This window comes from Anomalospiza imberbis, chromosome 21, assembly GCF_031753505.1.
Source record: "Anomalospiza imberbis isolate Cuckoo-Finch-1a 21T00152 chromosome 21, ASM3175350v1, whole genome shotgun sequence".
NCBI classification, from domain to species: domain Eukaryota; kingdom Metazoa; phylum Chordata; class Aves; order Passeriformes; family Viduidae; genus Anomalospiza; species Anomalospiza imberbis.
The window spans coordinates 3,333,262-3,361,235 of NC_089701.1; the positions used below are offsets into that span (position 1 = coordinate 3,333,262).

The 27,974-nt window shown below is 55.0% G+C and overlaps 1 protein-coding gene and 1 long non-coding RNA gene across 2 annotated transcripts in view; one reads left to right on the top strand and one right to left on the bottom strand.

The window, feature by feature from the left end:
* RXRA (retinoid X receptor alpha) overlaps positions 1 to 20,132 on the bottom strand; it is a 97,697-nt gene extending 77,565 nt beyond the window's left edge. The window contains exon 1 of the mRNA XM_068211097.1: positions 19,986 to 20,132. Coding sequence (XP_068067198.1) covers positions 19,986 to 20,013 — 28 coding nt within the window. The 5' untranslated portion in view covers positions 20,014 to 20,132. The remainder of the gene's footprint in view (positions 1 to 19,985) is intronic.
* A 196-nt stretch (positions 20,133 to 20,328) lies between these two features.
* Positions 20,329 to 25,083, top strand: LOC137486114 (uncharacterized). The gene is made up of 3 exons (XR_011005588.1): positions 20,329 to 20,501; positions 22,119 to 22,930; positions 25,025 to 25,083. It is a non-coding gene; the product is annotated as an uncharacterized lncRNA (long non-coding RNA).
* The last annotated feature ends 2,891 nt before the right edge of the window (positions 25,084 to 27,974 follow it).

A 27,974-nucleotide genomic window follows, 5' to 3' on the forward strand; every position in this document is an offset into this window, starting at 1 on the left:
ACAAGACTGCCTGTGTGGGTGGTGGTTACCAGGAACATCGTGGCTTCAGCTGCCTCCCCCTAAAACACTCACGGGGACAGAGCAAGCAGGGAGATGCTCAGGTTGCAAAGTCTGTGGGTGCAGAGAGCTTCAGAGAAAAACAGAGAGGGATCTACGGTGGGATCTGATCCTGCCGTGCCTGCAGCCCATGGTGATTGTTCACCACACCAGCAGGAGCAGAATGAGCCCTGGCTGGAGTCACAGCCCTGGTGTTAACACACCTCGGGGTGTGCTCCACACCTCAGTCTGTCAGGTGGGGTAATCGCACAGACCGCCTCGCAGCAAAACAATTAGTTAATATCTGCAAAGTGCCCTGCACTTAATTAATTGCCATTAACTCATTAGCCAGATTTTGACCTCCTAAGCCCAGCTTTAAGCCCTGCCCAGCTAGGCAGGGGCTGGTGCGCTCAGCCAGCTCGGTGCGTGCAGAGCCCGTGCCCAGCTGGCTGCCCCAGTGCCCAGGCAGCAGCACCAGTGCCCCTCGGGGTGTCCCTGCACAGCTGCTCGAGGCCATCCAGCCCTGCCACCCTGCCCACCCTCCCAGGGGTGGGTTTGGGCCCGTCCCTGCAGGGACGTGGCCACCAGGCTGAGCGCTGCCTAGCCGTGCGTGCGGGAGCTGCAGCGGGGGCCGGAGCACTGGGAGCAAATTCCCATCTGGCACTGGATCACCTGCCATATGCTTCCCACGGGAATGTGTCTGCCTGCGGCTCAGCACGAGAGGGGTGCTCACCTTCCTGTGCACCCCAGCCCTCCCTGCCCATCCAGCATGCGCAGGTACCCACCCCAAAGCAGCAGGGTGAAAATTTAACAAGCTTACACCCATGTGGCACCCGTGGGCATTTCCCTCTCCCCAGGAAGAGATGTCCCTTCCAGCATCACCTGAGGCTGCACCAACACTGCTGGGTGGATGCAACACCCGAGGGCTGCAGCTGCATCCCTTCCACGTCCCCTTCTCCACCCTCAGGACAACACTGGCTCAAAGCCCTGGGTGGGAGTCTGGAGCCCAGAGCCCACAAGCCCTGTCCATCCTGCCAGGTGCTGTGGCACTGCCAGGCTCAAACCCTGCAGGTCCCTCAGGGATGCTGCAGGCAACAACAACCAGCACGTGATGCTGGTCCCTGCTGGAAATCACCTGCCACCCCTCTGCAGGAAACCCCAAAGATTTCACCCCAAAAAACTCCCTGCTGTGCCAGCAACAAGTCCCACAAGCAGCAAAAACCCTTCACAAAAGCACCACGCTCACTGCCGTGCACAGCTGCCCCTCCCTTTGGCTTTCCATGGATAATCCCAGATGGGCCATGGAGCAAGACCCACACCAGCAAGGTGGGCAGAACCCAGGCCTCACTACCCCACACCAGCTCCCTGAGATGCCCATGATGGGCAGAGTCCACTGGCCACTCAACACCAGCTCCCAGGGATGCCCACAGAGCCCATCCCTGGCCACCCCACGCCAGCTCCCTGAGATGCCCAAAATGGACAGAGCCCAGCCTTGGCCATCCCACACCAACTCCCAGGGATACCCATGATTGGCAGAGTCCAGCCTTGGCCATTCCAAACCAGCTCCCAGGGATGCCCATGACTGGCAGAGCCCAGCCCTGGCCACCCCATGCCAGCTCCCCAGGATGCCCACACTGGACAGAGCCCAGCCCTGGCCACCCCATGCCAGCTCTTCAGGCCGCCCGCTGTGGGCCGCCAGCAGCCCCGGCACGCGAGACCGCGGCCTCAGGAGCAGCCAACAACAACAAACTCGTGTGTGAGCCACAAAGGGAAAAACTCCGCGAGGAAACAATATTCAGCTCGACTCTTCCCGAGCCTGTACTGTAAATAACGCTGCGTACGGGTTTGTTTTATTTGTTTCAATTATGAAAACACAGCCCGGATTGTCCTGCTGGCTTGGGCAGGCTCTGTCCCCGAGCAGGGGAAGTGAGTGACACCCCACAGAGCCACTGTGGCCAGCGACCTTACAATAAACAACGGGCTCACCGTGCCTCGGCCCTGCCCTGCAGAGCTCTCAGAGCCCTCAGCAGAAGCTCAGCACCCTGCCAGGCCGAGCCAGGGGCCAGCCCGGGTGGCACGCAGAGGCCAGCGGTGCCAGGGTCCTGTGACAGCTCCACAGCTGGGAGGGAGGGAGGGAAAGGAGCCCCCAGAGACAGGAATACTGCACACTTCAATGGCTGTTTCCAAGGCACTGGTGTCTGGGGCCATCAGTCCTGCATGCTGGGGCTACAGACCTTCCCAAGATACTCATCCTTGTTTTCCACAACAATCCCAACGCCAGACTGGCTCGCCCATCGCTGCTGCCATTGTCCTGACACACCATTCCCATTGCTCCACACTTGTGTTGGGAGATTGGGCCAAGCAGGAGGAAGCTCCTGAAATGGTTTTCTTGGCGTCAGAACAAACCTTTCCTTCTCTCGCTTCCTCCTCCTGGTCCAGCTGGGGATGGAGGGTCCAGTCCCCACCTCCCACCACATCCACCTCAGTGCATGGCCAGGCCAGGAGAAAGACAAGCAGCCCGAAGCCGAGACAAGCTTCAGACACAACCAAGTTAAAAATACATCTCTTTCCGACTAAAGTTCAGTCCCCAAATGGCAAGAGAATCCAGGAAAAATGCGGCAGGCCCGGCTGGTGGCCGGCTTCCAGCACGAGCACCTCCCTTCGGAGGAATCCAGCAAGGAGTCTCGACTAATCCACCCAGGACACACCAACATTTCTTCCTCATATTATTGGGTAGGGTGTTGGTGTTTTTTTTTTTTTTTTTTTCCTCTTTTTCGTTTTTCCGTCTGCTCAGCAGATCTGGCATTTGCTGGGAAGGCACCACAGCCACGGGGACAGAGCTGGGGGGCATGGAGGGACCCCCCTAGAATGCTGCATGCTCCTGGCACCAGCCCAGGGACTGCAGGGAGGAGTGGCTGGAAAGGAAGGGACCGGTGCAAGAGCGGGGAGCACGGCGCACGCGTTGGCACTCACACTGAACAAACACGCAGCATTAGCCCCGTGCCTCAGTTTCCCTGCCCTCACAGACGTGCTGGGGGGCAACACAGGCACTAAAGGGGAACGAGGCCATCGAGGTGGCACAGGCAGCACTGCCGGCACCCAGCAGGATGGGTTTCCTCCAACTCCACTGAGGACTCGGGTCTCCCCCCAAGACCATCCCACCCCACCGCTGCCTCCACCACCTGCTTCTGCCCCTGCTCCCTTGCCATTCCCAAACTGCACCCCAAACCCACCTCACTCTCTCCCCAGCTCTGCCCCTGGTAAGGTCCCACATGTTCCCCAGGAGGATTTTTGCCCAGGGCAGATCCACCACCCCGCTGAGCACCAGGCACACTGCCACAGCTCCACGCTGGTGGTTCCCTCGTGCTGGCTGGAGACAGGACACACATGGCCTTGCCACCCACATCAATGCCTTACTGTTGGGAAGGAGAGGAGCTGGGGGATCACATTTGAACCTCAGGGGCTCAGCAGCAGCCTCTCCAGAGCCCCTGACCGGGGAGGAGCCGCCACTTTCGGGTGGGCAGCAGGCGCTGCTCTCCCTCCCGGTGAGATGCCCCCTGAGGAATTTGCACCTCATTCCTTGACACCCGCTTTAATTACAGGTATCAAGTCAGCTTCTGTCTTTCACAAGAGCTGTGAGCTAACTTCCTGCTCCCCTTTCTCTGCGAGGGGTTCGTGAGTCACTGGATGCCTCCCTACACAAGCAGAGGGTGGTGGGCTCTGCCAAAGCCCCCCCAAAGGCTGGAGCAGAAACTCCTGGCACTGAGGCTGTCGGCTGTGACATCCCAGGATGATCTTCAGAATTTCAGCCCTGGTTTCCTGCTGCCACCAAGAAGAGTCTAGAGGCAGCAGTGACACTGAGATGCGGTAGGTGTTGTCTCTAAAGCCATGTGGCTCAAGAGCTCCCTGCACACAGGATGCTCCATGCTCGCCCACCAGCCAGCACAAGCTCCTCCAACAGCAAAATGCTGATGGGTGTCTCCAGAATCCTTCCCCAACAGCACATCCCAATGCTGCAGCGTTCCTGTGACTGTGTCACTGCCCACCAGGCTCTGCAGGGAGCAGGTACACCCCAATGCCAGCTTGGTTTTCCTCCCCAGCTTCCCTGTGGCACCACTGCCCCATCCACCCATCCCTTCCTGATGGAGTTCCCTTTGCAGGGTTGTGGGTTTGTGTGTTGTTGTTGTTGTATTTTGAAACACAAACTCATTAATTTCAGCCTAATGAGGACTTTATTGGCCAGGGATTACCATTATTCAGCTCGAGGAGATACAAAATTCACAAGCTCTACAGTCGAAAGGATCCCAATCCTACTGATGGCTCCCACCCCAGCACCCACCTCTCCATCCCCTCCTGGCCAGATAGCTCATTCCACTGCCATCCACCTTTTCCCCCCCATTCCTAGATTGCCCTGTCCCAGTCCACGGGCTGGGAACCCCACAGGGCTCGGGGAAGGAACCCCGGGCTCACAGCAGCCACACCACACCACTCTGTTTTCTTTAATTTTTAATCAAGTCACAAGACGGGGCGGATGCTGCTGGAAATAAATCATCAACCACAACAGCAATAAAAGCACCCTGGTGGCCTCGGCTCAGACGTGGCAGGACCAGCGGCCAAGCCACCACTGTCCCATCACTGACGGGGTGACAGAGAGCTCCTGCACCAAGCCTGGACACTGCAGCTGTCACTGAAGAAATGGTGCCAGGGTTGGACCAGGAAAGGAAAGGCAAAAGGTGCTACAGCCAGTCAGGCCAGCTGCACAGCCCCTTATCACCGGGAAAAAGGGATCCAGGATTGCAGCAGTCCCTGGGATACCTGCCCTGGGGACACACATCCCTCCTGGCTCGGGGCTGCAGCTCCCCTTTCCAGCCTCCTCCAGTCCCAGGGCCAAGGGGAAAAGGGGAAAGAAAATCTCTGCAAGTCTCTCCCACGTCGGGTGCCAGCAGAGCTCCTCTGCAGGGATTGAGCAACGTGGGGATGAGCCAGGAGCATCTCCCCAGCCCTCACACCACTGCCCTCACCCTGCACCACAGCAGTCAGCTCCCGGGAGCTCCCCTAAGCCCTCCCAAGTGGATCCCAGGAAATGAAATTTCTCTCTGCTCCTGCCCAGAGGATTCCTCAGCATCAGGCAGCAGCACCGGGCTGCTGCCTCCACACCAGGGTCCCTCCAGCCCCCTTTCAGCTCGCAGCAGAGGGATGTTCTCCCTTTCTTCTCTGTGAGGATTAGACACACTTCTTTTCTCTCACTGCTTTTCAAAAGAGAGCCTTTTTATCACTGCTGATCCCTGGGGGAAATCTTTCTGGCTCTCTCTCTCTATTTCTCTCTCTCATGCTTTCAGAGCTGGGACAGTGGGAAAGGAAGTTTTCCTTCATCTCAATCTCCGTGCTGACAGCACGGGCATAGTGCAGCCCCCCGGGACACTGCGTGCCCCCAGCTCTGCCTCGACCCCAGCGGGGCTCCCTGGCACCTCCTGGCACCACGGGCCCGGAGCACACCCAGCAAAAACCCTCTCTGAGCCATTTCGAAACCCATACTTGCGAAATCCTCATAAAAACCCCGGGCAGAACCCGCCAGCAAACCCAGCTACAGGTGCTCTGCCCTCGCCTACCTGCTCCCTGCTCTCTGCAGGCTCCCATTACATCTTTCAGTGTTTCTTAAATGGATTTTTTTTTTTTTCCCCTCTCCCTCCTCCCTCTTCCTGACTGCTGTGGAACAGATCGGGCCGAGGAGAGGAAACCAAAGCTGGGAGCTGGCAGGGGTTTAGACACGCATGGCGCTTTTAATGCGGACGGGGAGAACATGCCCAGGTGTGCCTGGGATCACGGCTCCACAGCGAAACCAGCAGAGCCAGCCATCCCTGAAGTGCTGTCAAAAGCACCCAAAAAGTGAACTCGTGGTTTTTTCTACCCTCTGAGCTCTCCCTGTTACCGAAATCAGGGTCCAGGCCGGTCACAGACAAGGCGTTTTTTTAATTATCGACCGTGTTGCAATGTTTTCTCTTTTTATTTTTAGGAGGCCCACTAAAACTATAGAGGAAATTATCCAAAAGAAGTTTGTTCAAACGGCCTGTCAGTTTGAGGAAGTGAAATTAAACCAGAAAAAAAAAAGAAATCCCAGCCCTGAATCCTAATAAATCACACATCCACACACACACAAAATTGGAAAACTCTGGGCATGCCTCCAAAGCCAAGTAAATGGATGATAAACAAAACAAACCTAGTTCTGCCCGGTAATAAAGGCTTCCACAGTGAGAATTTCTCACCCTGGAATCACTTCCACTGAGGAGGGCACAGCTGGTGGCACATGGGGAGCTTACCTCACTGAGCTGTGCCTGCAGGGACAGCCAGCGATGCCATCCCATGCTGAGCTGCTCTCCATGGACAAAAATCCTACACCGCATGAAATTCCCTCCATAAATCCCTTTAGCAGCACGCCCTGGCCCTGTCCCCACTGCGAATGGGTCGACCACTCCGTGACACAGAGAGGTGGCTGCTTGCTTGTGCTGCTGTCACCAACTGGGCTGGCAGTGGGGACCTGCTCAGGGCTCACAGACCCATGCAGAGCAAACAAGACTCACACCTTGGAGGGGGAAAAAAAAAAGCTGCAAAACAAAAGCAAGGGAAAGGGCACATGGAAGAAGTATGAAGATGCTGAAATAAACTCTACCAGGCACTCATGTGTCTCAAGCACAAGGCAAAATCAGAGTGTGGGATGGCAAAAATGGCAGTGCCAAGGCTCCTTTCAACCTTCAGATGCAGCTTCCCGTAGGTGAGGATGCTGCAGAGTGATGCCCATCCCTCCCCACCCACGGGGTTCATCCTTTGAGGCCACACAGCAGCAGGGAGAGCAGGGCAGGGACACTGCCTGTGTCCTGAGGAGCACAGTCCAGTGACCCCAGAGCAGCCCCTACATGCCCAAAGCAGCATTTTGGGAGACCACAGCTGAGCCAAGAGCTCAGGCTATGACAGCTAAACCAGTGGAGGGGTGGGGACACGCAGCGGTGACCCCGGGACCAGGTGGCACAGTCCCCATGACCACCCTGGCACGGCCACCAGCGAGCCCTTGCTGCAGGGAGCTGACCCAGGTGGGCAGCCCATCCTCTGCTCCATTCTCTCTCTACCTTCCAGCAGATCTTGCCAGGAAAGAGTTAAAGCTTTCTAAGCTGGGCTCTGCAGAGGACTCCAGTTAAAAGTCCACCGGGCATTTTCCCATGGTGGACTTTACCCCGGCGCGAGGCCGCGATAACGCACCCGGAGGTGCCAGCCTGAGAGGGACCAGCCACCAGCCCTGGCACAGCAGGAAGACCTGGAACCAGGCTGGAAGACCCCTGAAAAACCTGCACAGGACAGAAATCTGCAAGCCAGCCCCAAGAGCAGCATTTTGGGGTTTGGCCATGCAGAGCATTCCAGGAGCAGCGCTGCGCTATCCCACCTCATGTGGGAATGATGTCCCTGCCTCAGGGAGCCCATTCCAGCATGTCCAGCCCAGAACAGGATCAAATTCCCACCTAGCAGAACCCAGAGATTTCTCTCCCCATTCCTGAGGGCGAGGCAGAGACAAGTGGCACTGCTGTCCCTGCTGGGAACAGCCACCTGGCTCTCCTCTCCAAGGCTGTCTGCAAATCCTCTCTCACCAGGACGACACACACCATTTTTTAAAAGCTGGATGATGTAACCAGCCCGTATTTATCATGCTGAAAACATCCCAAAGCTTCATCTCTTCCAGCTCCCAAGCACACAGTGTCCTCTTAATAAAATAATTGCAATGATGAATAGCTCCTTATAATGTTCTTCTTCTGCAGCTACTGACGGGTCCAAGAGCTGGGATGGAAATTCCCTCTCCTCAGTGAACCCTCAAGGTACATTCGGAATTTTACCTCCTCAAAGCAAAAAGGACTGAAAAATTGGGGAAGTGCTGCCAGTGCCGTTCCAAGTCATCCCACCAGGCAGAGAACACCAAAATCCCTCTCCTCCAGCTCTGCCCCATCATTGTCTTAATAATAAAGTCTGCAAATCACTGCAGGTCAATCCCAGTCCCTGGTTCAGCTGACGCAATCTTGAAGCCACCTGATGAAATCAATGCTGAGCTCCAGATCCTGCCACAGGGTCCACAAAAATCACCCTGACAAAAGCTCCTCTGCCCAAAGGTCCATGGGACCCCCAAAACCAGCTCCGGGAACTTGTTTCCTGCACTTTGGAAATCAGGCTGTGGATTTAATCCTTCACTGCAAGTCCTCATGTGCCTGTGATTTCCACACTGACAATTACAGGGCAGCTCAATGCATTGGGGTTGGCTTTTTTTTTTTTTTTTTTTTTTTTTTTTTTTTTTTTTTTTCTTTTTTTGTAGAGTCTCTTCTCCCTCATTCATTTCTAAAGGTGCTTTGAATTAGGAGTGCAGTGGCTCTGCCTTCCCTTCCCACGCAAAGCTGGCTTTTACTCCCAGCCAGGGCCAGGCTCTCTGGGTGTTTTCCAGAGCCTGTGCTCTCAAAGACTTAAAATTGAGCAGCCAAGGAAGAGCCCTTGGTGGCAAAGAGGGACATGGGACCTCATCCTGGCCTTGACTGCAGCTCGAGGGACTTCCCAGAGCCTGGGAGAACTGGCAGGACCGGCTGCTCCCACCCTGCAGGCACATCCCTACACCCAGCTCCAGGCTCACCCCTTCCTACCCAGCACTCCTCCACCCCAACGCGTCCTGTCCTCCCTGCAAAGGGCTGCTCTGGGGTCCCCAGATTTTGGGCAGGACCGGAGCATCTCTCTGCTCTCAGGAATGAGCTTCACCCTCCATGGCACTGCTTTCCCAGGCTGTACCCTAAGGTTTGCCTGCCTGGGAAAGCCCTGAGAAGAGCTTTGGGGCTCCCCCAACACCATTCCTGGGGTGCTGCGGAGCTCCACCAAGCTGTGTCCCCAGGGTGTGATGCTGCACCTTCCAGCATCTGAGGGCAAATGCAACTGCTCCAAGAGAGAGACCCTGCTCCAAGAGAGGATTCCTGGAGCAGCCCCACATCCCCTGTGCTGCCCCAGGGTTTTGGGAAGGTGCCTTGAGAGGAGGAGCCTCCCCTTGTGTGCGTGGGTGGGGGCTCCAGATGGGCACCTTGCTGTTTGTTACCTGCCACCCAGGGCTTGCTGCAAGAAATCCCTGCCCTGCAACATTTCCTGCACACACCTAGAGGCCGTGAAACCTGGCCAGACGTGGTTTTCCTCGCCTGCCCAGCCTCAGCTCCCATGGCTCAACACCGGGATAACCGGAGGAGCGCCCAGGTGCCCGCAGGGAGCGGCGCCCGGCACCCCTCAGCCATCCCAGACAGAAAAATGCAGTGGGAAAAGCCCAACAGAGGCCGATGGCCTCTGATTTCCACAGAACAAACCTGCCCCACAGGTGAGGCATGAAGAGGGAGCAACCTGCCAGAAGGGAATTGCTGGTTTTCCCCCTCGGAGAGGAGGGTGACACTCCAAGGCAAAGCACCAGGGCACAGCAGCACCGCTACCAAAACACAGCACCAAACACTGCCGAAAACCAACGAAAGCCAACGAAATCTGTGTCTCCCAACCTTACAAGCAGGGTGTAATTCGGGGTGCCAGCATCAGCCACCCCAAACTGCCCTCTGGGGGTCCTGCTCCCAGCAAGTCCCGGCTCTGAGCCGCTGTTTGAACGCTCCCACATTTGCACACAACAGCTACCCGCTGGCCTGGGGCCAGGCTATCTCCAGCTGGGATCAGCTAAGCCTTCCTAAGTGCTTAAATAGGGGCCTGCAGGTAATTGTCCCAGGAGCCTCAACTCTTCCTGGAGCCCCTCTGAGGTCAGACTCTGATGAGGAGCACAGGGAGGTGCCAGACTGAGAGGGACCAGCCACCAGCCCTGGCACAGCAGAGAGAGCTGGCACCAGGCTGGAAGACCCCTGAAAAACCTGCACAGGACAGAAATCTGCAAGCCAGCCTCAAGAGCAGCATTTTGGGGTTTGGCCGTGCAGAGCGTTCCGGGAGCAGCGCTGCGCTATCCCACCTCATGTGGGAATGATGTCCCTGCCTCAGGGAGCCCATTCCAGCATGTCCAGCCCAGAACAGGATCAAATTCCCACCTAGCACAACCCAGAGATTTCTCTCCCCATTCCTGAGGGCGAGGCAGAGACAAGTGGCACTGCTGTCCCTGCTGGGAACAGCCACCTGGCTCTCCTCTCCAAGGCTGTCTGCAAGGATGGCAGTGAGAGGACGTGGATTTAGGGCAGCACAGCTCCTTGCATCCTGCCCTTCGAGCCCTATTCCCAACTGCAGCGCTTCCCAGGATCTGCCTGGGCATCCTGTAAATAAAGCCCACGGCAGGGCTGGGAAGGGCAGCCTGTAAAGCACAAGGCATTAACACCCAGGCTGGCACGGCTGGCTCACAGCGTGCCCAAGCAGCCAACCACAATTTGCTTAGGGGTGCAGAAAGTTTTGGTTTGCCCCGGCAGGAAGGGAGCCTGGGTGGCCTCTGTAGGTACAGGAAACCCCTTTCTATCACACACATCGCTCTGCTTCCTCTGGATTTCTTTAACCTTTCACTCTTGGCCTGATTTATGCTTTCACACTGATTTTTGCACGCATGCATTTCCCTCCTCCTCCTCGCCGCTCCGGTGCTGCGGAACCACACCAGCAAAAAAGCTGGCAGGGCTTTGGCATCCAGCTGCCCAGAGCCAGAATAATCCCTGCAGGGAAACCTCCTGCTCTGCTTCCCTCCAGAGGAGCTGGGTTTTGGCAGGAGGAGGGGAAAATGCCGTGTCCTATGTTGTTGTGCTCCGGGGCTGAGCAGCCAGCACGCAGCTCCAGCCCACCCATGGGATCCACGCTGGGCTGCGTGTGATGGGCAGCCACTGGAGCAGCTAATCTGGGACCCCAGGGACACATCCCAGCAAAGCCAAGTCAGAGATGGAGATTCTGCTGCAGAGGCACTGGGTGGTGAGCCCTAGGCTCCAGCACAGCCCAGGGATGATTTTTCCCTGCAGATAAGGAAAGGAATCCATGAGCAGCTCAGTCCTGAGCCCTCCAATGCATCCAGGCATTACACAGCAGGCAGCACCCTGTCCACAAAGGGAATCCCTGGCACCACAAGCACGTGGAGCAGTGCCCAGCGATGCCATCAGAGGCAGGAGGGAGTGGGGACAGTGGGGACACTGCCTTAATGTCACCTAAAGGGCCTCTTGGGTGGGAAGAGGAGCTGCTTGTTCCCAGTCTCCACGGGGATCCTGGCACAAAACAAGCAAAACACTGGACTGTGTTGGAAGCATCAGCTTCCTGGGAGTGGATGGGGAAGCTGAGGCCAACAACTCCAAGGCAGTGTCGGAGCAGGGACAGCAGCTCAGAGCCCAGGGGAAAGGCTGGGCAGGAATTGCAGCTGAAGTCAATTCTCCAGGCCCAAACTGGGAGCATTTTAATCCATCCAGCTGGATAAACAGTGTGGGAGCAGGTGGCCCTGGTGTCACCAGCCATCACCAGGGAGAAGGGATGACAGAGCCAGTGCACCAACCTGGTGTTCCAGCCCTGCTGTGGTGTCCTAAGCCCCACACAACAGCCTGCTCAACCTGAGCCTTACAGGGAAAAGGAGAAAACTCCCAAGTGAGAGCAAAGCAGGAAAGCATCTCTTCATCCCACTTGCCTGGGACATGGGAGGCCACCCTGAGAGCCACCAGCTCACAGGGCTCCCTCAGCCTGGCACAGCCACAAAAAGGAAATGAAGTCGCAAAGGTTATCACTTTGGTGTCTGACCAAGCATAAAAATCCCGCTCTGAAAACAAAAACAAGGAAGAGGGAGTCAGGGAGGGGAGGAGAGGGGCAGGGGTGTACAGCCCCAAGAAACGGGAGAGGGGGTGCAGGGGCTCACCCCACACCAACACACATCTCCGTGGCAGGAGAGTTTCCCGGGAAAATAAATGCAAAGTCTGTTATAAAAGTTTATCAGCGAGGAAGAGCGAGCACGCCCGACTACAGGATAGAGATGTCATTATTTTCATGCATCTGCCTTACCCAATTTTATTTAGTTGCTTTCTGCACCATTTCATGCTCATTCTGCTGCTGAGCTAGACAATTGCTTTATAACTCTAGGGTGCAATTTCACTGTCTGTGAGCCACACGCACGCACGCGGGGGCTGCGCCGGGATGGAGCGGGGAGCTGCACCTCCCTCCCTTCTCCCCACACCCCGAGGTTTGGGAGCTCGCCTGGAGAGGAGTTTTCTTCATGCATTTGAGGGGGAAAAAAATGAAATTAAAATGCTAAGCCACTGTCTTTAATATATTCCAGGAGTGTGTGGGGGGAGCAGCCCCAGTGAGCAGCAGCTCCCCATTAAGGCTGAGCAGGATGAACTGGAGGGCAATCTGCTCTCTCACGCTACGTGAATGCAGAGAGACAGAGCTCGGCAGGCTGCAGGGCAGGAACGCTGTGAATCACGCTGGATTTTTATGATCAATTGAAAGTCACACTTGAACAAGTGCAGGTCAGCAGGGAGGGTTGGTCACGCAGGTGCAGAGCTCCAAGACAACGGCTTTCAACTTGCTCAAGTCACCTGGTCCCTCACAGGCCGTGGGCACCCTCCTTGGTACCCCTATTTCCTGCTCAACCACTAAACAAACCCCCCCCAGGGCTGCTGTGGGGTGTGAGGGGTCTCCAAAACCAGCCCCAACACTGATGGGATGCAGTGTGGGATCATGGATTTCCCCAGCACAGTGTGCCCGAGCATCCTCAGCATGACCCGGCGCCTGCTCCACGCTGTCAGAGACCACGGCTCCTCCACATCAGGCAGAGCCACAGCTCCCCAGGCCTGATGAAATCCCTCATCTCCCACAAATGGGGCAGAAAAAGAAGGGGTGGGGGCAGGAGGGGAGCCCAGTTTAGTCTGGTAAGGATGACCAGTAAAGAAAGGACGTTTCTTTTTCTTTGATATCCCTTTTCCAAGAGCCCCCACCTGCACACAGGTCTTTGGGAGCAGGGCAGGGAAGCTGCAGCACTGGCAAACCACTCTCACCCATCCTTCACACCCCCAGGAGCAGCCAAACAGCTCCCCCAGCTCAATGTGATGCCCCTGGCTCTGCTCCTGCCTCTCCGATCCAATTCTTCTCTGCCACCACTCACCATGCCTCGCTCAGCTCCTCCATCCCCTCCCATCCCAACCCGCGCCACCTCCATGTCTCAGGGTGGATTCTGGCTGGAAGCTCACCCCCTCTCCTGCCATCTCTGTGCCTTGGGCTGGATTTTGGCTGGAAGCTCTCCCCTCCTGCCCTTCTCCTTCCGCTCTTGCCTCACCACTGCCATTGCCTCACTGCGACTCCGGAACGGGCACGTAGGAGACGCGCTGCCCACAATAAAATTGTCTCGCAGCAGCCCACAGAGTTCACAGCAAAGGGGAAAAAAAAAAAAGAAAGAAACAAACAAACAAAACAACTCTCCTCCAGCACTCACTTGTCAGCCAGAAATGGAAAAACAATAATCAAATGTTTCTGCCTTCCCGCCCAGCTGAAACGAGATGGGGCATCCCTCCCTAATCCGCTCCTGGCAGCACAAAGGATCTGCTCCAGGAGCTGAGGGGGCTGTAAATCTCAGGAGGCTCCCTCAGCTCCCTCTCTCTGGATTTTTTTCCTTTTTTTTCCCAAGTCTGTAAAGCTGAAGAAAGCCAAAACTCCACAAAAGAGGAGCCCATGAAAAGTAACAGCCAGCTGGGAATCCCATTACCATTTTATTGGTCCCCAATACCACTACTGCCCTTTTATCTCCTGCCTCTGCAGCGATCCTGCAGCTGATGGGATCCAGGGAAAGGCTCAGACAAGACCCAAACCCAAACACACCACCAACCTCCACTCATGGCCCAAAAAACCGAGTTTTTGACCAAAAAATCAAATCCCCTAGGGTTTGGAAGAAGGAGCAATGACCACAGTGCGAGGGATTATCTCCTGCTGGAGCAGGAGGGGATGCCAGCCCTCACCCTGCTGCTCAACTACCCGAATCTTTAGGGTGTTTCCTCCTTGCCCTGTGCTTTGGGAGCACCTGGCACACCCACAAACCCCACCTGGGAGATTTCCTTTGCTCCTGGGCCAAAAAGCAGCTTTGAGGGGTGCGGGGGTTTGGAGGTTTTGGACCCTGCAGAGCCCTGTGGAGCTGCCATCCCAGGCGGATCAGCTCTGCAGGGCTGGCAGCCGAGGTTTCACAACCACCCCACGCCCTCGCTCCGGGCCCCGTTCCCAGCTCAGACGCTCCCGCGTGCCTCAGTTTCCCACCCTGTATCTGTCTCATCTGGGCAGACGAGGAGTTTTGGAGGCAAGATCCATCCCCTCCTGATGTGCAGAGGCAGGAGCTGGCACGGGCACAGCTGCGACCAGAATTACAGCCCCAAGGTGCAACCTTGGAACTTTTATTGTGGATCACAGTAAGAGAAAAGGGAAAGAAAGGAGGGGGAGAAAAAAGCCCAAGCATCTCGTGCTTACGAATGGTCTGTTTGAACAGGATTATTTTTTAACTCCACGTTAAACAAAATTTCAAAGGAGAAGAGCTGCATTTGGGCTTAATTTGAGCCCTTTCTTCCCTTTCTCACAAGGGAATTGTTCCCTGTTTATCTCAGAAAACACCCTCCATTTTGAAAAGCTCCCTCCCCTCTAAATAAAAACTCAGGTTGATTTCCTTGACTTTGCTTTGCCTTTTCTAAGCCAAACCTTGTCAGAAAGGCAAGTTCTCACAGCCAGTTTCCATCTCAACAATAGAGCATTTTCCCAGGCTAAATTGCTTCTGTCTGAAAATCTTCTGGCAGTTTGAGCTGGCTGGCATGTGTGGGGATCCTTCTGTAGGGTTTTTTAAATCCTTATTTGCAATATTATTTCATCTGCCTCATGCTGCCTTGATGTTCGAGCAGCCTTTGGAGAGACACAACCGCTCCTCCCTCCTCCTCCTCTGTCCTCCCTCCAGGCACACGCTTCCCTTTGAGGAGGAGGAGAGGGGAGAAATAAAATAAAAGACAAGCAAAGAGGAAAATGTCAGAAAGCTGCTTTTTGTGTGCGTGTCAAACGTTCAAAGTTATTCCAGAGTCTAGTCTTTAAATGTAATAAAATACAGCAACTCCTGACAAAATCAATTAAAATAAAACCACCCAGGCTGCCTCCCCTATTGCTTTGTAGCTTGACTGACTTGGAGAGCCCACCTGGGCCTTTCAGGAAGCAATTAGGGAAGTGCTGGGATGGATCCCGTGCAGACCGAGCATCCCTCAAGTGCTGAGCGTCCCTCCACACTTCCGAGCATCCCTCCACACTTCCGAGCATCCCTCCTGAGTGCCCACATCCCCCAGCACCCCTCTGAAATGCCCAGACCCCTCCACACCACAGGTCAGAGCGAGTTCCTTCCCTCCCTACAGCAGATCCCTCTCCAACTTGGGGATCAGAGCGGGAGAAGGATTAATTAGAGCCCAATTAGGCTGCCCAGCTCGCAAGGAAGGTCCCTGCAGCACTTGGCCAGCAGGGGTTTGAGTGATCCCCGGCTTTGGCTCGGGGGAGAAGTCCAGCTGGGGCACAGGGACCCCTCAGAGTGTCCCCACACCATCAGCACACCCCTGTTAAATCCCTTGCCAAGGGCCACCAGCTCTTCTGCTGTCTCACTGCTGGGTTATTTATAGCAGGAATGATTTGGGGATTTCAGGCAGCTGGGAGCCTCGGGGAATACTCTGAGCACACACAGTCCCCAGGAAAAGGCAGCAGGATGCTCACAGGAGCACAGAGCCCACAGACAAGGGAGGACCAAAGCACACCCCAAAGCCCTGCAGCACCCACATTCCTCTGTTTGCTTCTTTCCTTAGCCATCCTGCAAAAAAACCTAAAAAAATCCAAAATTCAGCCCAGTGGCAGGGCTCTAGCATATGGCAACCCACCCCTGCTCCCAGGAAACAATACTCAACAAAAAGGTTTTTAACCCATTTCTTAATAAATATTTATTTTTGCCTTGAAGATGTGGGTGGGACAAAGCCAGGGTGTATTTTCCAGTGAAATGTTTTGATTCCCCCCTCGTTGGTTTCTTTTTCCCCCCCTCAACAGGAGCAAAACGCCAATAATAATATTTGCAATGAATAACTCAAATTCTGTGGCTTTCTCCCCCGCTCTCTTTTAAATAAATAAAATACCCTAAATTTGAGAAACACAAACGCTCCCTCCAACACAGCAGGACGACGTGGAATAAACTCAGGGACGCTCTGAGGATTTACTTCACTGTCACAGCCCAGATTCTGGAAAAGGCAAAAATTCCTTCCCAGCTTGTTTTGCATATGTCAACGAGGAGAGGTCGAGCCCTACAGGAGGCTCCAGCAAGAGAGACCAGGGCACAACCAGACTTCATCTCCTGCTCCTACCAAGGAGCCCCACGGAGCCAACCAGATGTGGGGCAGAGGATTCCTCCTTCCTCACTGGGATGCTCAGACCCTTCCCACATCTCTCAGTTCTCCTCCCTGCAGATTGTCACATCAGCTGCCCATTCCTGAGGGTTCCAAGAGCAGGACTGAGCATCGAGGTGAGGTCTCAACCCAAACAGAGGTTCCCACCGAGGAGCTCCGTGCAGCATCCACGCTCATCCCGGGGATGCGGGATGAAGGAGCCTGATGGATGCTCAGCCCCCAGCCCTGGGCTGTCCCAGCTGGACACAGGGGGTTGTTTTGCTGTTTTCCTCGGAAGTGTTGCCGCTCCAGCCCCGAGCACGGCACGGGCAATCCTCACCCCACATCCTGAGCAGCTGCAGCCGGCCCTGGCACGGCTGCAGGGTGGGAAGAGGGACACAACCCGCTGGAGTGACCTCGGGAGGGAAGCGCCAGCCTCGGACACCCGTTAACTGTTTCTGCCCCCACAAGGCTGAGCCTTGAGGGAGAGCTCCCTGAACCCACCACTCCTCTTTTCCTCCCCAGAGACACCCAGGGAATGGGCAAAGGGAAAACAAAGCACTAAGAGGATTGTAGAAAGCAGAGAACAAGCAGCCACCTGAAGAACCGAGTCTTTGGTTTGCACATCAGTGCCCTGTGAAAGCCTGACCTCATGCACCCCACCAGAGGTGATCCCCACAGCCCCAAAAGCACTTGCACCACGGATTTTTCCTACATTTTCCTCCTCCTGGAGACCTGGCACACCAGAGAGGAACAAAAGCTGGACAGCCCTGAGCAAGCTAAGCCTAGTAAAGGCAGGACTGTAACTCCAGATGGCTCTAAGGCAGCATCTGCTGGACCCCGAGGTGTTTTAATCCCCACCAGGGCTCTGGAGGTAGCTGTGCCCACAGCCCCCGTGCCAGGCTGCAGGTTGTCCTGGCAGTGGGATGGCAGAGGGTGACAGCAGCCAGCCTGGGAGATGCCCAGGGACATGCTGTCCTCGTGGGGAGCCTCTGGCTGGCATCTGCCAGCAGCTCTCCAGAGAAGCAGGAAAATGAGATACTACTATTAAAAGTGCCCAGTGCTGGCCACGCTTCCAGCCATGACATCAGCAGGGTTATCTAAGTCTAACCACGGGCAGGACTTGGCCAGGAACCACCAGGTTGGCCTTGTTGGGCTAAACTGAGCTTAGATTTTGATGGGGACGCAGTAATGGGGTAGAATTTTGGCTGTGCTGCTGCTGTTCCCCAGCTCAGGCCTGCACTGCAGTGCAGGGAAACAAATCCCACAAGCTGGGCTGGTTTTCTCCCCTGGGATTTTCCAGCACCAGCTCCCAAAAATGACCTGAGATTGGGTTGGTGAAACAACCTGGGACCCTGCAAAGTTGGGACCTGGTGGGGTTTGGACCGTCCTACCTCTAAAGAGGCCCCATGGCTCATCCAGCTCTGCTCTGGTTTCACTGGGAAGGTCTGAGCTCACATTCCCCTCAATCCTACAAACTGCTCCCAAGCTTTTAGACACAACCTGCCCGCAGTGCCCGGAGCAGGACCAGGATCTCCCCCCTCCAAGTCCTGCAGCATCCACTGCCCTTGAAGCCAAAGGGATTTTTCCCAATAGTCAGTGACCAAAGACCAGCACATAAAGTTTGGGAGTCTCTCAAGAAAATCCCAGACCACACATCCCAAACAGCTCCCACAGACATATGGATTTTCTCCTGAGACAAGGATGAGAAGTTTTAACCTCCCCCAGCAGGGCTGTCCTGGGGGGCTGCCCTGTTTTCCCTGGGGATGCTCCTGGTGTGCTGCACAGTGTGTGGCGCAGCCCCACCACGCACACATCTCTAAATGAGCAGATAAATCAGTTGTTTTCCACTTGCACCAGCATGAAAACCCTTCCCCGAGCCAGCAGTCGCAGACTCTCCCCCTCCTACCCCCTCAAAACAACCTGACTAATAACACAATGTATTTTTCAGCATTTACAGCACAACAGGAGAGCTCAGGACTGACAGAAAATACAGCTAACGCACACAGAGGCCTGAGCCTGCCCGGATCAACAGAGATTTGGATTGTCTTCCACAAGAACATCCAAGGAAATGTGAACCCCCCAAACAGCCACCCCTAAGGTTAAACCACTCCAGTGAGGCAAGAGAGGCACCTTCTGCTGGGATGAGCCCCAACAGCTGCACTGGACACAGCCAAGAGGAGCTGGTTTGATTTGGAACCAGGACAACGCTGCAGGTGAGATGCTTTTGGCTCCAGCAGCATCTCCCAGCCCAGACAACGAGGGGCACTCTGAACCTGGCATTTTTGGGGGCACGGAGATGCCACCTCCAGCTCTGCCAGACCACAGGGCCAGAGTCTCCCTGCCAAAGCCCCCAGACCACCACAGCCCTGGAAAGCCTCTCGGCGAGCTGGGCTTGCAGTAAACCTTGTGATGGTTGTTTGTATTTATTCTGCTCTTTGAAAGGAACGACTGAAATTGCAATTTGTCAACAAAACAAGCAAAAAAAAAAACACTAAAGAAAAAAAAAACAAGAGGAAGAAAGAATCAAAACACACCAGCGGCAGGCTGGAGAGGCTGAGCACAGATTTAAAGCCCAGAGAAGGCAGAAGGGACGGTCTCGCTGGCCATGGCTCGCTCGGCCGGAGGCTGGGAGCCAGCGGGCTGAGCGGGGACAAGGATGGCAGCACTCGCCCCTCTTCCCCCTCGCCCGGACTTGGCGCCAGGCGACTTCGCTCAAAACTTTTCTTCCCCCCACCCCGAGCACTGAGCTCTGCAATATCACTTCTCCTGGAAGCGAGACGCAGGAGGCATTCGCCCTTACAAGCCAGGACTTGACTCAGTCACCGAAACGATGGCAAACTCCGGCTGGAAATAGGTTTTAAAACGCAGCTAAAGGGAGGGTGGGGGGGGGTTAATAACAACAGAAAGGCAGGAGGGTCCCAACCGCGGCGGGTCAGGGAGCCGGCGATGCGAGCGCAGGGGCCGGGCGCTGCCTCCCCCTGCCCGGCTGCGCGCCCCGGATGCCGCGGGGAGAGGGAAAAAAAAAAAAAAAAAGGGAGAAAAGTCAAAAATTAAAGAAAAAAATAAACCGAGAGGGAAGGCAAGAGGGGGAAGCACAGGCTGCGCGCTGCCGAGCCCCGGGCAGAGCCGGCCCCGGGCGGGGAGGGGGCTCTGCCGGCGGCCGCTGCCCCGTTCAAAGCGCCGCTGGGGCCGCTGCCCGACCGGCCCGGCCCGGCCCGGCCCGGCGGGGCTCGCTCCGGCCCGGCCCGGCTCGGCTCGGCTTCCCGGCCGGGGCCCGCCGTCCCCGGGGCTGCGCCACGGCAAAAAACCAGCAGCAAACCAAAACAAAAATACCAACTCCGAGGCAGGGGCCGGGGGCAGGGGCCGGGGCCGGCCCGCCCGCCCCGCGCTCGCCGCGGCGCTCCCCGGGGAAGGGGCGAGCGCATCCCCCGCCCGCCGGCCCCCGGTGCGCGCCGCGGGAAGGGGCAGCGGAGCCGGGGTGGGGGGGGGGGGAAGGCGGCAGGACAGGCGCTGATTTTATCGTCCCGAAGCACCCCCCACCCCCCGCGGTAGGAAGGGAGAATCTCTCGGAACAGAACTCACCCAGCGGCAGGAAGTGTTTGGTGTCCATGGCTGGTGCTTAACTCATGCCAAGGGGCTCGGCGAGCGCGGCGGCGAAAACACACAGGCAGGGCGGGCGGAGGGGAGGGAAAGCAGCGCGGGGGGAGAGGGGAGGAGGGGAGGGAAAAAAAAAAAAAAAAAAAAAAAAAAAAACACCCACGGGGAGGAGGAGGAGGAGGAGGAGGAGAGAGGAAGGGAGGAGGAGGAGGAGGCAGCGGGGAAGCTGCAGCCCCGCAGCGGCGGCCCCGCGCAGCCGAGGCCGCGGAGTTGTGGCAAACTCCAACAATGTAACTCCGCCGCTCGGCTCCGCCGGGCGCGCCCGGCTCCGCGCCGGGGCCCGCGCAGGGGGGAGCGGGAGCGCCGCGCCCGCCCCGAGCCGAGCCGAGCCGAGCCGAGCCGAGCCGCGCCGAGCCGAGCCGAGCCGAGCCGAGCCGAGCCGAGCCGAGCAGCGCCGCCCCGCGCCCGCCCCGCCGGCCCGCGGAGAGCGCTGCGCTGGTGGTTGGTGGTGTTGGATGGTTTTGTTTGGTTGTGGGTTGTTTTTTTTTTTTTTTTTGGTTTGTGTTTTTGGTTGTTTTTTTGTTTTTTTTTTCTTAAAGTGATGGAGGGGAAAGGGAGGAAAATAGAGTGGGAAGGGGGAAGGAAGAAACAAAAGGGAGGAGGAAAAAAAAAAGAGGGGGAAAAGGAGGTGGCGAGAAGGGGAAATTAGAGATGGGGAGGAAGGGGGAGATGAGGAGAGTGGAGAGAGAAGAAAGAGAGAAGGAAAGAAGAGTGGAAATAAAAGGAAAAGAGAAGAGGGGAAAGAGAAAGAAAAGGAGAGGAGAAAAGAGGGGGAAAGGAAGGGGAAAGAGCAGGAAGGGGGAAGAGGTGAGGAAAGAAGGGGGAAAGAGAGAAAAAAAAACAAAACGTGCGTAGCGCTGCCGTGGCAGCCTCGGGAGGGGGAGCAGAAGGGGTTCCTCGAGTGATGCTGAGCAATGCCAGCTGTGCCCAGCCCCGGAGCAGCCAGCGAGCCCCCGAGCCCGCTGCCTGTCCCCGGGGTGTGTCACAGCGCGGGCAGCGCTCAAAGCACGATTTATTTCATTTCCCATCCGGGAGGCACAACAAATGACTCTCTGTGTGTGCGCGGCTCTTCTGCAAACTCTCCCCTCCTGGGCACCGCCGGTACCACCCCAGCAGCACCGCTGGCTGCTTCCCAGAGCCCCGGCCCCCCTTCCCAGGCAGGCCTCCAGGTTTAATAAATGATACTCAGCCCTGTAAGAATGTGTATTAGTGGCTTGATGGACCAGAGCGACTCCACTATGCATGAAGCATATTAAACATCCTATCGACCCTCGCTTTCCACGGCCGTAACATGCATAACAAACAGGCTGGGGCCACGCTGCAGCTGCTCACACACGCTGGGGAGCAACGCTGGGCACTGAGCGAGGCTGGAGGGACACCAGGGACAGCTGCTGGAGGGGTTCTGCTGGCACAGGTAGCTCCCAGCGCCCAGCCCGGCTCTCCTGCAGTGAGTGCCCTGGGGTAGCTGGGACAATCAGGGATGTCCCAGAGGCTCTGCCATCACCTCCCTGTGCGGCAGATCCGTGGAACGCTCCCCAGCCTTATCTGCCCTGATTTATTCTTTAATTGGCAAAGTGTCTCGTGCCAGAAATATTAGCAAGCGAGCAGCTCCTCCTGGAAAAGTGAGGCCTCTTATCTGCCACCGCCGTGTCCCTGCGTGCCCTTATCACTCCATCTCCTGCCTGTCACTGTGGGATCTCAAGCCACGCAGGAGAGGCTCTGGGAAGGCCCCCAACACCTGGATTTCTCCTACAACTCTTCTGTTGTAGGAGAACACGAAACCCTGCCCTTCCTGCAGGGCAGAGCCACATGGGGACGGTTGGGTGAGGGGTACACCCCTGGCAACACCCCAGGATCCCAGTCTGGGACCTCTGCACCAGTCCATCTGCTTTAGAATAAAAATCCCAAATCCCAATCCACCTGAAGAACGAAAACACCAAAAAGGACGCATCTTGTGTCAGGCAAGCGGCTGCAAACTGACACTCAGGTGGAGCTGCAGAAGTTAAAACTAAATAAAGCGTCTTGGATCCTTTTAATCCTCTGCTCCTGTAATTTCAGCATGTCCAAACAGATTTTGGTGTGTGTTTATAACTGGTAACTTCACTTGCTCCCGGGCTGGGACCTTAAATGCCAAGTTTCATCTCCAAGTCAGTTTTTTAAGAGTGAATTACATCCACTCCTGGGAGAAAAGGGGGGAAAAAAAGGAAATACGCAAGGAAATAAAAGAAAGTTGGGGGTTGTCAGAAAAAGTAGGTTCAAAGTCTCTAAGAGTGCAAAAATCATGGATTTCGTGGATATCTGTGTACAGACTGACAGCTCAAAGGTAGAAATCAGTTTCCTAATAGACAAACTAAAGCTCATCTCTCTGATAAGGGCAAACATAGCTCGGGGCAGAGCTGGGCTCTCACCTGCCTGTCCCCACCCCGCTGGGTGCCCAAGGCCTTTGGGGCTTTGCGTGTGTCCATCACCCAGACAGGGGGTGGGGATCTGGCCCCAAAGCCCCATCCCAAAGCAGGCTCAGCTCCGTGGCTGCAGCAGATCCCAGGGTTACGAGAGCCAGGGCTACAAATCCACCTTTGCAGACTCCCAACACATGAAATTACCATAACCAGGACATTTCATGCTCCTCTCCCATCAAGCTGTTTAGAGCAAATTAAATTTCTCCCTAACCAGGCTGTAACAGTTCATGTTAGATGTGGATCTAAATGTTAATTGCAGTGACAATAACAGGTCTGATCCTGCAATCCTTATTTGAGTAAAACCTCCCACAGAAGCCAAAGGAATTTTGCCCCAGAGAAGGCAGCTGGATGCAGTCCCACATTTCCAGTCTCTTGAAGATGCCAGAAGGTAAGCCAGGATATTTCTGTGATGTTACAAACCTTCTCTTTCCCTTTCCCCTCCCTTCCACCTCCCCTGAGTTCTTTAATGCACTATTAAATTAATAAGCTGCCTAATGCTGTGCTCACCTTCAGCCTCGCACTTCCCAGGAAGGACTTCAATCATCACGGGGGGGGGCACATTCAGATAATTTTGGCAGCTCGTTGCCTTGTACATCTGGTTGGTGCAGGGATGCTTGAAGGTCCTGTGCTGGCTGGGAGAGCTGGCTTGGCAAACTGCTGCTCCTGTCCTCTGCACCCTTGGGTGATGCCAACACCCAAGGGTGCAGAGGCTCCTGAGCTCCTGGGGAAGGCAGGCTGATCAAATGGGATCATTTAGGGGTGTCTGGCCTCAGCTCTCAGTCCTGGCTGAATTTGGCAGGGAGGGATGCTGTGTTCATCAGATAAACAAATCAATTAGGCAAAGGCTCTTCCATCTACACTCCCACCCCATTACCATCCCTTTGGGGCAAAGGGATCCAGGTGCACGTGGGTCTCAGCAGGAGACAGGCACTGAGAGGTTTTGGGTGCTGGGACCACATTCAGAACTGGGCACTTGGGCCCAGTGAGTGAATTTGGAAATCACAGCCTCTATGATTTTTTTTCTAAGTGGTTCCAGCTTTTCTTGTTCATAACCCTGAATTATCTGACAGGACACAAAAGCAAACCCTGCTGTCCTTCCCCTACTGTTTTATGCCCTCCTGCACAGTTTTGGTTTTTTTTTTTTTTTTTTTTTTTTTTTTTTTTTTTTTTTTTTATTAAATCTATTTTCCTCTCTGGCTGCATTTTGTTACAAATTAAAGAAAGAATAAATGCAAAATCTGACTGGGAAAGAGTAGAAGAAGCTCATGGGTTGGTCTGAGTTCCATCTCCAGCTGCACATGGAGGCTGTGACAGGTGGCCAGAGGTGCCATGATGTGGGAGCAAGGGTGGCTGTGGCTACTGGCCTGGGGCTTGTGGCCACAGAGTCCCTCCCTGAGCAGGCAGTGTGGGACTCCAGTGATCCGAGAGCCAGGCCCAGCCAAGGAAAGACACCTTCCACTCATGCAGAGTTCTGGGACCTTCCCAGGCTTGTCTTCACCTCCAGTAACCCGCTCTCCCAAAGTCACTGCAGGTTCCAGGACCTGCATCTGCATTCCCTGTGTCTCCCAGCAGAACTGGAGGAGAAAAGTCCCTCCACTGTGCAAATTCCTGCCTCGGTCTGTAGGTCTTCAGGACAGCACCTACCTCATGCTCTTGGGGGCAAGAGGAGCTCACAACCTGCTTTTCTTCCCTCTAGGAAGGAGAGAAAGACACAAGAAGACTTTGGGGTACAGGTCAGAGACTCTGGAGCCTGAAAATGGAGTTAGTCCCTGAAGAGAGCCTTGCCAGGACTCTCAGCATCCCTCAGGCACATCCAAACCCGTGCAGCTGCTGAGGGGGCTTCCTGCTCCTCGGGCAGACACAAACCAGCAGAGCTCCAGGACAGGCCACTTGTGTCAGTGCTGCAGATTCAGACTGCCTCGTTTTGTTTCCCAGCAGCATTTAACAGGCTGCTGGTGTTTGTTTATGAAGTGAGATGCACATGATTTATTTGATCTGCTGGAGAGCCTCATTCCCATGCCGAGGCCGGGCAGAGACACTGCATCTCCCCTCTTTGGGGGACTGCTCAGATCAAATCCTCTCTTGCACAGGCAGAGCTGCACTCTCAGCTGCTTCAGAACTGGGCATTAAACGCTTGTTAGAGACCTCCAAACTCCAAGCCATGAGGCTGCATTTGTTCTTGTCTGTCTCTGCACACAGAGCAAGTGTTAATAGAGTGTTCAGGCTCTTAAAACAGGTTTGGGGAAAAGGTCTCAGGGCACCTGGGCTCTGGTCTGGATCCAGCTTGAATAATCCTGAGGGAGGTTTCATCCTCTCCTCGTGCTTTTCTGGTGGATTGGGTTTGGCATGTCTCACCTGGCTTGCAGGGACAGTGGTTTAATGAACTGCTTTGCAAAATGACTTTACAAATGGAGAGTCTACTCCTGCCTCTTTTAACACCTGGAATAAAGATCTCTTTATTCCAGCTCATCACCCAGACTGGGGCCTGGCTGCCAAAGAAGCCAGCAAAGAAAGCATTAAGGGATGGAAGATGAAACGCAGCACATGAGCTGTGAGATTTACAGCTCTCGGTGGAAAGCACACAGAGCATCACCCATCCTGCCAGTGGGACAGGAGCCAAAGCCTCACCTGATGGGAGCCAGCAGCAGCACAGGAACCCGGGCAGTGCCTGGGCAGCAGCTGGAGCTCACCCCAGCCGGCTCAGCGTGGCACAGACACCACCTGCTTTACACCAGGGCTTGAGCATGTGACTCAGTCACTCAGAGACAGCTCCTGTGCTGGCCTTCCCCTGGTCCCTGCATACAAAACACTTTGCAAATGAAGTGTGAAGATAATATGCTTTATCATGGGCATTTATTACCCGTGATTGTGGTGTAAATCTCCCTCCATTCACATACATATACATAAGGTGTATATAAATATGCAGTATCCGGCAGTACCCAGAGCCTTTTTGATGATGTCAATGTAGCCCCCATAAAGATAGTGGGAAATGATTCATAATATTTATATGACAGACATGATATGAACTGTAATAGCCTGTTGGGATCGAGAATATCCATAGGTCTCTGTCAGCCACAAATGTGATTTAAATATTATATATGTGGCAACTGTAGCATTAGTAATATGATAGCTGTTATTGATAGTGGTCATAAAATGCAGTAGTTTTGCACTGAAGAATGTGAAAAATAATCTAGTGGTTTTCCTAATGGTCTTCCCAGCAATGCACTGAAAGGAAGTGTACTTTCAGTGCCTCCTTTTTTCAGTGCTTCCTCCTCTCCTCCCCCACCCCAAATTACCATCCCATTCTCTCAGATTACTGCCGGGGCCATATTTTACTCTGCTGATGTCAGGTTGTGGCATCTCATCCCCCTGGGGCTGTCTGGGGAGGGCAAAGGGTCCCTGCAGAGCCCTGGGCTGTTGTGGAGGCTGTGTGTGCTGGCAGGGTCGTGTTGGTGCTTCCTCCGAGAACACGGAGCAGGAGGAGGGCAAAAAAAGCAGCAAGGGAGGGGCTCAGGAGAGTGGTGCCACTCTGGGTGTGAAGTCTGGACCGTGGCAAAGGGTCCTCAGCCAGAATAGATCAGCACAGCCCTGCAAAAACAATGCAGCCACACTGAGTTAGGCTCACTGGGCTTCCCAAGGGGGGTTCTGGCACTCAGAAACGGAGTGAAGCATCTGAATCCTCTTCCTTTCCCTTCCTGGCCTTCCACACCCAAAGCCTGCCCAGCCAGGGGTCTGCTGGAGGACTGGAACAGCAGCAGGAGGGTGGATAAAGGCACCTTGAGCCTTCCGTGTACACCAGTGTTTACCTGGGCTGGAGCACAGGAGAGCTGGGGGTGACACCTCTGACCCCAAGGGATTTGCTCTTTGGCCACCACTCGCCTCAAAAGGCTCCTCAGGGCACAGCACAGGGGCTGGTGGGAGCTGAGGGACCCCTGGCCACAAAAACCAGCCCCACATCTCAGTAAAGATGTCCTTCCATCGCTTCCAAAGCAGCAAATGTCACTTCTCTGCTGGTTACCAGCCTGCCTTGATCTCCCCATCGCTGTCCCTGGAGCAAAAATAGAGGGAAAACTCCCTAAATCCATGATAAACCACTGACAGCCATAAATTACACCAGTCCCTGGATTTTCCCCATGAGCACAACCAAGGGAGGGTGAGACTTGCCAGGGTGGGCAGCCCAGCTCAGGGTCCCTTGGATGCCACAGCCTGGTCTCACCTAGCAGGGTCTGGGAAGATTCCGGGGCCCAGATCACACCCAGAAATGATATCTGGTGTCCATCCAGGGAGCTGCTTTGAAAGGGAGCCTCTAGCAGGGATGAGGTGTTGCTCAAAGGAGTGAACTCAGGATGCTGCACCTGTCGAGGGGCAGGAGCAGCCTGGGAGGCAGGTATTGGGATGCTGGCTCCATCCTTGCACGTCACAGGGAATAAATCAAGGCAGTGATATGTGCTCCAAACACAGCAGAGCTCAGGGCGAAGCATTGATCAGCTCCCTCGTGTGTAGCCTTAAAAAATAAATTAATTAGAGTTCTGTTAGCGGGGCTTTGCAGAGGGCCCCACGTGTGCTGGCACTAACGAGGGCTATGGGGCTGCAGGCTGACCTCTCCCACCCCTCTCCGAAGGGATTTCATTCCCCAGGATTACATTTAAATATTTTAAAGCTAACAGGGTGCCCACATTTCAATTTAATCCAAAGCACCGGGCTCTTGGTGGACGGGGCTGGGACCAAGGAAGAGCTTGTGCACAAATGGGTGAAACTGGGGTGAGGAGGGGCTGCTGGTTTTCCCCAAAAGAGTAGAGGGGAGCAGCAACCCACCCTCCATCAACCACATGTCCAGCCCTCCCTTCCAGATGATCTCTTCCCATGCCTTTTTAACTTTGACAACAGAACGTTTTATAAAAGAGAGCAAAAGTCTTTTCGGAAGTTGGAGTCCAGGTGTAATTTAATGTCAGTTTTCTCCATCATTTGCATTGCAAGGGACCTGATCTTCCTCTTCCCCACCCCGGTGTGAGCCAGGCATTGCTCCAGGGAAAACCATGGGCCTACTTCTGCTGTCGTTTCCACAAACATAAATCAGGAATTTACTCAGTTGAAATAAGTGGAGCTGCACCAGTGTAAAACCAGTGTGAGCTCAGAGTTACAGTGCTATAAAAGCAGTGTGAGGCTCGAATCAGCCTCGGTATTTATGGAGATGGTCTGAGGAAAGCCTGGGGAAATTAGTAAAATCGGGAACAAACAAAGAGAGAAAAAAAAAAAAAAAGCATGTGATTTCCTGATGATTTGGCAAATCAAATCCTCAAGGCCAGCACTCATATTCCTCCCTCTGCTGTGATGCCTGTTCTGGTGAGCACTTCTGCCAGAAGAGCCTTTCTGTATTATTCCTCTTCTGGGTGACGCAGCTGTGAGATGCTCGCTATGGAAATGCCGTATAAAAATAAATTGAATCGAATTAGGG